General features: G+C 38.6%; 1 protein-coding gene across 1 annotated transcript in view; it reads right to left on the reverse strand.

Annotated features, from left to right (window-relative positions):
* Positions 1 to 3,592: 3,592 nt before the first annotated feature.
* LOC139725879 (protein unc-45 homolog B-like) overlaps positions 3,593 to 12,042 on the reverse strand; it is a 46,787-nt gene continuing 38,337 nt past the window's right edge. Inside the window, exons 15-16 of the mRNA XM_071636956.1 lie at positions 9,363 to 9,509; positions 3,593 to 4,035 (exon numbers count right to left, since the gene is read on the reverse strand). Coding sequence (XP_071493057.1) covers positions 3,781 to 4,035; positions 9,363 to 9,509 — 402 coding nt within the window. The 3' untranslated portion in view covers positions 3,593 to 3,780. The remainder of the gene's footprint in view (positions 4,036 to 9,362; positions 9,510 to 12,042) is intronic.

Here is a 12,042-nt window from a genome sequence, read left to right on the forward strand (position 1 = left end):
ACTTTTCCCCTAACTACTAAAAAAACACCAGGAACAATCTTTACGAAAAACATAATTATGGCATAGCACTGCATCTACTTATAGAAAGCTATCACAACACAACAGACTCATTCCACAATGAGGCCTAGAAAAGCAACATTTCCATATCACAATATGTGATTACATGATCTTTGACCTTGAATAGAAGAGGCATTCATTCTTTTCTATCATTGTAAGGCACATGACATCAAATGATAAATATATATACAGTTCATATACAATAAGATCATATGTGACCATGAATCACAAAACGAACAAAAAGTCGCACACACTGATTTTGTGTGAGGACTGAAAATAGGTGAAATGGGTCAACCAAACCGATAATGACTTTTTTCATATTTTCTGAAAGAGCAAGTCTTCTTCTACATTATGCTAAAATTTGGGATCATAAAGCGGGCAGGAAAGTGTGTTTTTTAGCAGTTTGTCTTGATCATTTTTTTGGCAGAATAGTGTGATATTAAGTGTGTCTATACAGTTCCCTTTTCATTTCTTAAAAACCATGTATACACTCTTCACTTTCAACTCCTATAACTTTTGAAAAGATGATGCTACTGCTTTGAAAGTTGGCATCAATTAAGGGTCCAATGTGTTAATAAGCCAGGCTCAATATCAGTTTAATCTGATAATCCCTTTATTGTTGTTACTCCCATGGTTTACATCCTGTTTTTTGTCCCATTCATCGCAAAGCCAGCACGACTTGGTAAAGATTATATTAAAGCGCTTGAATAGACACTGTACTTCAGAGCCTCTTTTCTCAGTTCACACTTTTTCTGAGTGTGTGCTTTCTTTCCAATATTTAGATAGGTTAAGAGAGGCCATTCAATTTGAATCATACATCATTTTAAAGCTTAATATCTCCTCTTTCAGAATATGCTCTTAACTAAAATATCATGTCTGGTGACTTTTTTTTTGTTTTGTGATGCAGGGTCACATATTATTACTACTTATATTTCTGAATAGCTTGCAGTATGACTGCAATACATATGCATCTATTCTGTCACTTGTCAATGGATTTTTTTTTCTAGAATATAAAACTGAAATACTGCTCTGAAGATCATAACAACAGCGATGCAACAGTCATCACTGAAACATGAAGCAATTTCCTTGAACTGTGAATTGTAGATGAGAGTTCTTCATGGCATCCCTAATCAATTCCATCTCTGAAAGTATGCAGTAAGCTCTGACAGAATACAAGTACATACATTCATTTGAATGTCATTAAAAATGTATGACAGAGGGAAAAAATTGATAAAATTGCAACAAAAGGAGAAAAAAGTCTATGAATGTCATATTTAGAGATTGATCAGTGAAAACATTTTCAAGTGCAACAAGGAAAAAAAAGAACATTGTCAAACTTTGTCCAAATAAACTTTTATGCAATTCAGGACTTCTATGGCTTTGCACACTTGTTCTTGGATAATGTAATAACGTAAATCATCAAACAAGTTGTATGGATCAATCCACCCCAGCTCCTTATTTTATCTCTTTTGAATGAAAGTCCAGTCATAAAACATGCTGAGTTCTCCTTGTCACTGCACAAAACCGAGAGAGATTATTGAATGATAAAGCTGATACCACTCATGTCTAGTGGTTCTACACACAAGAAGTGACAGTGTGCCAATACTTGTTTATTATTCATCTTTGTGCTTGAAAGAATCACACTTTAATGATGTATTGTACAAAGAAATGTACCAGCATGAAGCAAATCAGAGCCATATTCAAGAAGAGTTGGACAGACAATGAAAAATAGTTTTGTATACCCTTCAATGGAAACAGAAACAAAAAGTGGCATGATTATGTAAGAAGTAAATGTTAAGATTTATTATTATTATTATTTCTTTTTTTTTTTTGGGGGGGGGGGAAGGATCCCACAATTACTCTCTCATATTACAAAAGAGAACAATAGATTAATATAATACACAGAACATTTCAAGGGAGATGCATCATGCTTTGACCGCCATGGCATGACAGAAAAGAGTGACGTAACGAAGCAACTATATTTTGTAATCACAGTACGGATAAGTGAGGATTCTTCGAGAAAGAAAAAAAAAATCATTTGGACATTTCTAAAAGAAAATAAAAGGGATCTCCATCATTAGAGAGACATGTAGGAGAGACAAAAAAAAAACCCCATCATTGTTCTGATCATTTCAACAAAATTCTGAACTATGCTGATCCATGAATGCCATACATACTCTTCACCCAAGTACAAGGCAGTGGAGAAGGTTGCAAAAGTGCATACTCATTCGCATAATTTTTTTTTTTTTAATCCAATATTCTTCCTCACAAAATGGAGAAGGATTTATTTCCTAAAGAATTCCAAACGAGAAAACATCATTTCAGAAGCACCATTTTCTCAGAAGCATCACTCTTCCTATGATGCAATCACAAATTTCAGTCTCCCACACTGATTATCTATTAAAAACCATCTATATACGGCCACTCATTAGCGCTGCTGTGGATTTTGCTCCCAGGTTTAATCTGACAACAGATTCTTACTTTTAGATTGTCGTGGACAGGAAATTGCGTGCAATATCAACGCATTTCTCAAGTATCTTAAGGGGCCTATTCATCTTCCTATGCAGAGGTGCTAACCAGGTAAGAATACTCCTCAGAACAAAGGAAAAACATATTACAAGCTACAACCAGGAAGATCAACCCGGAGGTACATAAACCCAGCAAAACCAGAAAACCAAATTTCTCTGATTTGGAGCTTTATCTTTTGTTTTCCCCCTTACAAGTTTTACTTCATATTGTAATTTGTTCTTACTGTCCAGTTAAAGTGGAAGTTTCCCCAAACATATATATGTGGATTGAGTGAATGCATCAGTATTTAATAGTAGAACACATGAGTGAAAGTTTGAGGATAATCAGATAATCTGTTCAAAAGTTATGAATTTTTAAAGTTTTAGTGCTGCTTTACGGCTGGATGAGAAGACTACTACATTTTGTAACATCACATCAGAACAATATAAACAAATATTATGAAAAAAAAATTGAAAATCATTTTTTTTTAATGAAAAGTACACATTCCTTTGATTTGTTGTTAACATAATATATCAAGGACAATATTATTCCCCCTGCTTTCATTATGATAGGTAAGTCAATTGCTCTTTCATTATGGTAGAAAAATGAAATTTTGCAAAATTCTCTTTATAGTTTCCTTATTTCATTGCTCTCCAATGACATCACCAACTGTTGTAGCATTCTCATCCAGCCGTAGTGGCACTGAAAACTTTGAAAATTCATAACTTTTGAATGGATTATCCAATTTTTCTTGAACTTTCACTGATATGTTCTACTAATTTTGTTGCATTCACTCAATCCACATGACGTATATTTGGAAGAAATTCCCCTTTAAATATTCCCTTTCATTTGACACCTTTGATATTCATATAGAATTCACTGTTACAGTGGCAGAATCTTTAAAGACCTTTTAATCGCTAAATTTATTTAATACCGGTTCTGCAATTGGCAACACAGTTATGCAATGAAATAAGTCCTCTTGAAATAACAAGTACGTGACATGGTATATGATCCTTCAATTATCACTGATATGTCATGATCATTATTACGGTACTAAACCATAGGGATACAGTGTCTTTTCAATATGAGAATACGAGTAAAAATCAATGGTGTTACGATTGTAGGCTATCATTCCAAACAAGGTTCCATTATTGCCCACAGGTCCCAGGCCATCCTAGAATCACTGGAGTCCGGCTCCGAGGTCCTGATCCAACTCTACGCCTTCTGGATGAGCTTGTGTTCCCGGGCCTGGTCCAGGGCTTCATCGGCCCTCGCCTTGACCCTGGGGTCGACCTCCGACCCTCCCTTTGACAGCGCCATCAGCACCTCCAAGAGATTTGTTTCCACGACCTTCTCCGCGTTCTCCTTGCTACTCTCGACGATGCTGGCCAGGATGTGCATGCCTCGCAGCTGAATGTCCTTGTCCGGCGAGACGCAGAGAACCTGCATGATCTCAAGCCAGGCTTTCACCTGCATTTCCGGGATTTAGAATGAGATTAAAAGTGTGACAGGTGATAAAAAATGCATTTATATAGCAAAGCTGATACAAACATGTCATTCTCTAAGAATGAGTTTATTACTGAGCCATTGTGGTTCAATGGAAAAGAGCACAGACTCTCAGTAGTGAGGTCTGCGGTTCAAGTCCTCTGGCAGCAGGAGTTGTGCCCTTGAGCAAGCTTAGGCACTTAATCTACATTGTCGGCTCCTTTGGAGGGGGCATAATCCATTGGTTGCAATGGTAACTTCATCATAAGCAGTACAGGGATTTTTTAGCAGCCACATAAAAAGAGTCCAAACACAAACTCATTTTTGTAGCTTTTTTTCACACAGGTTTGAAATGCAGCAGATTGTATCTTTGTCCTCCTATCTGAAAGAAAAATCAGTTCTTTTTGAAAGCTTATTCCTCTCTATAGACCGATTCTGTGACGCGCTATGTGTATTTTTGGCATGGGCGCAGCCATAGTGGGTGTCTTAGCCGACCCCCCCCCCCTTCCCACTCCCCACCCCTCTCCCTACACTAGCACGCGCGCAGAATGAAAAACTGCTTTAGCCAATGGGCATCTCGTACTGAGTGCGCGAATGCTTGCTTAGTGCGCGAACCTTTGTTACAAGTGCGTGATAAACATGTTGCCCGGGGTGGGGGAGAGCAGGGGGGGTCTGATCAGACACCCACTATGGCTGCGCCCAGTGCCATGAAATGTCTGCTGCCCTCAACGAACCCGAATCGGTCTATAACAGTAGACTATGAAGACAAAGGGTTGGTTGGTTGCATTTGCTTGAGGATGTAGGTTAGTGTGTATGTGTGCCTATGTGTGTGTGCGTATATATATGCAAGGAGGTGTAGGTATACATGCAGGTAGGTGGAGGTCTTTTTGACAACTTTTACAACCATGATGCTAAAAATCTCATTAGCCCTCAAAGCAACATCCACAGGCCATTTCATGAATCACTGATTGAGAGTCATAGTCAATTTAATTTCATACTGGGCAATGATTTGGTTCACTCGGTAACATGTCTGCCTCCAAATCCAATGACATGGGTTCGATTACTGAGTTTTGCTGATCAATAATGTGTGCAATCATACAGTGAGTCCCCTGTAGTAAAGATGCAAACACTCTGTCCCTCGGATAGGACATAAAATGGAATTTCTGTGTGTGAGAGAGTCACAACTCATGCAGGCAAAAGGTCCCGCTTCATTTATTCATCGCAAAGAGCAGGGTGTTAAATCCGGTGAAGTGGTCCCACCTCACATCCAACTAGGCCCGATGGAAGACCAGTTAGTGCAACTGAATATGCAGCCATCTTCTCAGATTGAAATGAAACAAACAAACCAACAAACTATGCAAATTCAAGGGAGCCTTAACTGAAAGCTGGTCTTCCTTTAATACACACATTACCTCAATATGGTGGTTCATATCATTTTTCACACTCGTCGGTACTACATGGAGGTACCGGTACCTGATCACTCCTTTACAAGTATTCATGTCAATGTTTTCATTCTGCTGTGTATGCTTCTTCTGTTGTTGTTGGGGTGGTTTTTTTTTACTTCTTTTTATTTGGAACATTTTGTGGTTGAGTGAAAAGCTCTTCGGTTTTATTTGTCATGAAGAAGGAAATGAGAAAAATCGCATGAACTGAACATTTGGCAACTGAAGCACGAGACACAATTGACAAAAAGAGGAAGAAGAGTTTTGAAAGCAATATATGCATGTGATAAAGTGTTCATATAATCTGAAATCATGAGCAAGTTAGACCCCCCAGAAGCCATAATCCCTCATGAGCCATTAACTTTGTCATCTTGATTGGCAAGCTGTTTGTACACAGTGCCAACAGCAATCTGAAAGCCTCTGAGGTCCCAGGGAAGGTAAACATGGAGTTTACACTCTCTCCTCAGGCAACTCCACACTTGGGAATGACTGGACTATTAAGTCACCCCGAGCTAGGGGGCTCAAGTTTCGATCTGATTAGCGGCACATGTATCAGTGCCTGCAGAGGAAAATGCAAAACACTCACTTTGAGGACGATAAAGTTTCCTGGTGAATGTTTGCACACAGCTGGTCTAATCTAACTTCATATCTACTTGTGATGGATAAAGTGTGTAAAACCATCCCAGAAGATTCTATTAATCCCCCCATACATCACACACACAGGGTAAGCTTTCGTGATGTACTTAACATTATAAGTGAATAGAATGCCAGCTAACATTCAATGTACATTCAGAATTACCAATTATGTTTGCTTTCACTATCACAAAATGACCTGTCATAATTTACATTGATAAAAAAAGGGAAAAAACAAGAAAAATGTCACAATATCAACATCCTAATTGCTCCTGATGACAACAACGACAAAAAGATTCCTACTATTTTCACTTCAGCTGTCACATTTAACCTGTTGCCTACGGGAACCTGGTAGTCTGTGTATTAAGTCTGATAGGGATTTCAGTGTAATTCAGTATGGAATAGGTTAAGACACAGCATTTCCCCACAATCATTACACAAACAATAGAGTTCAATACATAGGTCCAAAAGGGGGGGGGGGGCGGGGGAGGTAATTTCCTACTACTTTTCTCATTTCATCAGTTTGAGTTGAAGCAATGTTGATAGATCTACAGAAGTGATTAAACCTCCCGTCACAATCAAAAGCAAGATTTGAAATTTGCACGCCGCCATCATCAACCTCCTTCCACTTTTCACCTGTATCTGTCCCCTGTCTATCAATAATTCAATACCACTAACCACTACAGCCAATATGCTCTAATCTCCAATTCCTCAACAAAACTCATCTTTCTCACTTGCGTCCTCTTCAACTTGATTCCCCACGGATTAGTTTTAACTTCCAACGATCTAATTGAATCCATCCCGGCCACGGACATTCCGCGAAACCCTAGCGAAGTGGCGGCCGTTGTTTTAATGAAGCCACGGTCTGGTTTCTAAAATCGGACACTCCCTCATCCCGGGGAGTGAGAATGAATGCATGACATCGGGACTGATTGATGGGGCAATGTAGGTAACCCAATCAGAAATTCATCAGTAACCCTAGCACGGGTTCAAGGTTGTAAATCCTCTGTCCAGGTAAACAGCGTAACACGGGCAGGGATCCAAAGCTGATCGCTGTGCACTGGGGAGCTCTGATTTGTGTTGCGTTCACAATGACAAGTCAAACAATCGGAAGATACAGGCAGATAGAGTGCAGTTTATACACCAAAGTAAAGCCTTCCTTGTTATGTCCAAACATGCTTGGGATACAGCAGTCACTTCTTCTGTTTCTAGACAGCCTAAAACTACCAATCAACCAGGAAATAGATGAGCATCTTTGCTCTTCAAAAGTGTTCAGAACACGTGACTTACTTGGCATTTCATGTTGCAATAATCACATAGACTTACAAGTGTCTCGTGACTCTTCTAATACCCAACACACAATCTTTTGAAGGGCTTAGGGGGCAGCATATCTTTCATTCCTTTCAAGTGTAGAATTGTAGCTTTTTTCATTGCAATCAAATCATGCATGTCCCAGAAAATCAGTGATCGGATACTAAAGAAAAATAAGGCACACGGCAATACGCCTCTAAAACCCTTTGCAAATTGCTGTTCTGATTTGAAGGGGAGGGTTGAAAAAAAAAAATATTTGCCTTTTTTTTTTTACTGGCAACTTTAGCCCTTGAGGATACTGTGCAAAGACAAGGGGATTTAAGAGTCTGACAACAAATAAGTGTAAGCATGATGTCAATTTAGTAAGATATTTAGAACCTCCACCTACATGTACATAAGCCGACATTGACGAATTATATGCATGACTAAGGATTCACTCTCCGCATACCAAAATATATTGTAGTGAAGTGTTTGGTGATTAAGGAATACTTGTTGAATCTAGAGTCCAGAAAAAGGGAACGCAGCTTTAGACACACCAGTATCATGGTGCCATGTAAAAACATACTAGTATCTTTTAACTATACACAGCCCAGTCGCTGGCTGTATTCGCACAGCGTACTAATAGCGTCTGGTCGGGCGAAGTATCTTTACTGTTTGAAGGCGACACGACATTGGTTGAACCAGACACATTTCTTTAATTACGTATATTGATTTATTACAAACTTAAAATTTTTTATATGATAATAAACAAAGAAAACGCAATGAATATGTGACCATAAAAGCAGCAATGAGTATTATCTAACATTTTATCCATCAAGTATACTATGTGTATGAAGTTGTATGAAAGCCCCTGTGAAAATATACTGTTGCTCACTTTCGTGACAATAAATCTGTGCTACGTGTTTATCACACAAAATCAAACATTTCAGTGACTAGCACTACAATTCATCCTCTGACGAATGCATTTTTAAAGGTACCGATTATGCAGTCGGGGCTTGTTAGTAATTATGCATATGCAAGCTACGGAGTGATGTGTAAGCCCCATATATTGAACTTCATGTTGAATACAAATGACTTGATCCATTTACAGCCTCCTGTAACTGGGACTAAGGTCACACTTTTGAGTCTTCTCAACAAAGCTGTGGCTACTGTCTTTGCATTTATGTGAATCAAATAATCATCAAATATTTTCACTCTGCTTAATTCTTTTTTTCTCTTCAAACAAATGTGAAAACATTCATGCATCATATACATTGCTTTAAAAAGATGCTACAAAGCTTAAAGGATGTGTACAGTTCTGGTTGAGCTGAGGAATTAGCTTTTAACTTTTTGCGAGATATTCAGAAACCACTCTATGAGATGTCAAAGAGCATGCAATTTTATTACAGGGGTATCAAAAGTTCATTTGATGAAAATCGGTTTTGAAATGGCTGAGATATCCAAAATCAAGGTGAAACAAAGAGATCCTAATAAAAGGTGTGGCCTGTCGCCTTTTATCATTACCACTTTTTGGGATATCTAAGCCATTTGTAAACCAATTTTCATCAAATAAACATTGAATCCTTCTTAAAATTACATGCTCTTTCATGTTTCATAAGAGGTTTCTCATTATCTCACTTAGGAATGTTAAAAACATGAATCCCCACCTCAACCAGTACTGTACAGTCCCTTTAATCAAACATTATTGCAACAGCATAGATCAATAGATTTGAAATACACATTATTTCATACCCTACAAGAAAAAAAAAAAGTTTGATATTTTAAAAAAAAAAATTCAAGACATGCACATCCTTTGTTGAGAGTGTGCAACATACACACAAACATTATACATCATAAACAAGCAGCTGTAGATATATATGAAATGAACAGTGCATTGAACACATGGACAAGTGCAACTCACTCTGATCCATTCTCCACAGTACTCACTTTCAGTATTTTGCCGCAGATTTCTTCGTGCGAGGAGAGTATCGCCAGAGTTCCGGCCGCAGCTTTCACCAGGTTTGGGTCTTCCTCGCCGCAGAACAGGACGAGGAGTTTGACCCGGTCATTGTCGCCGAGGTGGAGTTCAAAGGCCTAAACGAGAAAAGAGTTGGGGGGGGAGAGGAAAAGAACAAGGGGAGGATGGAATGATGCTGTAAGTGTAATTAGAAAGATTCCTGAATGCTCAGTAACAGGAGAAAAACAAAAAAATACTTTAAAACCAGAAACTTTCTCGAATTACATGAGGAGCCGAGATTCACACAAGTACATGTAAAATGGGGGTCATCCCACTAGACCGATACCCACGAGTTATACAGCCCACGAGTTCCACATTGAAAACAGGTCCATGAGTCATACAGCTCACGAGTCATACAGCCCATGAGTTCGACACTAGGCAAATAAAGCCCATGAGTTCGACACTAGGTAAAAACAGCCCATGAGTTCGACAGATACAACACGGGGCTTAATGTGTAGGCCTCGTGGACCTTGTTAGCTTAGTGTCAAACTAATGGGCTGTATGACTCGTGAGCTGTATACTCAGTGACTCATGGGCTGTATGACTTGTGAGCTGTATGACTCGTGGGCTGTATGAATTGTGGGTCTCGTGACGCGCACCCGTAAAATGCACATTAATACTTTTGTCTACACAATGCACTGAACGCAAGTGACAATTCACAAAACTTTCATATACAAGTGTATCACGAAAAAGACCGTTGGCTACAGCTCACGAAAGTTTCATGCTGAGAATGTTTCTGGTTTTCCAGTACTACTTGAAAAGTGTCCTTTCAAAATGGCCTGAAATTAAGCATGAACCGAAACGAGATCCTGACATGTCAGCTAGGATAGTGTCCATGACAATTTCATTCCATTCCAGCTTGACATAAAGTGTTCAAATGGAAATCTACCTCCAAACAAATCTGTGCCTGTTATTCACACACAAGACATGACCCTGCCTCATGAATTCTGAATTAAAGCCATGCTCAACTTTGAAGTGCAACAAATCAACACTGGATATGTTTAATCCATGCACATACACACACACAAAAAACAACAACAGCAGAGACTCCAACTCTCCCATTTTCGATGGGAGATCTCCCACCGAAAGCCCATTTTTGCAAAATCTCCCGTTCTCCCGCTTGCGATTTGATTTCTCCCGCCCTGGCTCTGTGTATCCCGGTGGAAAGGATTTCTTACTTATTCCTATTGTATGTTGAAAAAATAAGCCTTAGATAGCACCAGAGAACATCTAGAACCCTAGGAACTTTGCACTTTGCACACATGAACTTGGAGTCTCCCGTTTGCTAGGGGTTTCGGGCAGGAGAATCTCCAGATCAGAAGGTGATTGGGGTTGGAGTCTCTGCAACAGAGATGGAATACGTGGGACTGCTACCACTGAGCTACATGTGTAAAGGGGCTTTGAAGTTTAACAAGAGTCTACTAAAGTGCTGTTAGTCACCATGTCTTGTGTTGTTTGGGGCACTTCTTGTGCATGATGGTGGGAAATGATCCTTTCATGTAAGAGAGAATCAATACAAAAGAGCACTTTTTTTCTAATTGCTTTAATAAATCTATTCAATGAAGAGCAAGAGAAATTATCTGTCTAAGCCAAGGTATTGATATCTACAAAAAGGAAACAAATACAATGTGACCACATTCAATACAATGGAGGATAAAACATTGAATTATACTAAATGGGTTAGTCAAATACCGGTTAGTGATTGGCTAAACACAGTCACGTGATGGAGGCACATTGGTTATGTTCGCCAATGGGCAGAACATTTTTGTAATGGGAAAACATTTTCACGTAACAAATGACAAACGATACCAAACGATTGAACGATCATATTTTTCACGCAATCGATAGGATAAATTTGCCTATTCCATACAATGTGAAAAAGCAGATAACCGATTATTGTAATGTGTACGAAAGTGTGATTTGACTAACCCATATAATACAACAGATGATGACTTTGTTGTCGGGAACATATACCGAATGTTCCACCCTCAGGGTTTGAAATGCTATTTCGGGAGGTTACAAGTCAGTCCACTTTGTCTCAGGACTTTAACCTCCCTCAATAGCATTTCAAACCCTTCGGGTGGAACATTCGGTATGTTCCCTCCCCCGCCAGTCATCATCTATATAATGTTTGAAGCTATGAGAAAGTTGACCTTTAATCTAAAATACAAATTGTAAGATCTTCTCAATTAGAAAGCACCCACACAAAAAATAAACAAAATAAACAAACACACACATACAAAGCTCTAAAGGGATGGTATAGTATTGGTGGAGATGAGGATTGGGCTTTTAACTTTTTTGTGAGATACCAAGAAAGCACTTATAAAATGATACAGAGCATACCATCCTCAAAGAAATTCAAAGTTTATTAGATGAAAATCAGTTTTGGAATAGCTGAAACATCCAAAAACAAAGTAAAACAGGGCAATCCTAATAAAAGGTGGGTCACACCTTTTCCTAGGATTGCTCTGATTTGGATTTATATAAGCCATTTCAAACCAATTTTCAATAGATCAATTCTGAATCTCTATTGGAATTACACACTCTTTCATATTTCATAAGTCATTAGCTAAAAAAAAAAAAAAATGATAGAAACTTGGAGTAAGGTCT

This window comes from Diadema antillarum, unplaced genomic scaffold, assembly GCF_040938485.1.
Source record: "Diadema antillarum isolate AM-2024a unplaced genomic scaffold, OU_Dant_1.0 seq00000063_RagTag, whole genome shotgun sequence".
NCBI classification, from domain to species: domain Eukaryota; kingdom Metazoa; phylum Echinodermata; class Echinoidea; order Diadematoida; family Diadematidae; genus Diadema; species Diadema antillarum.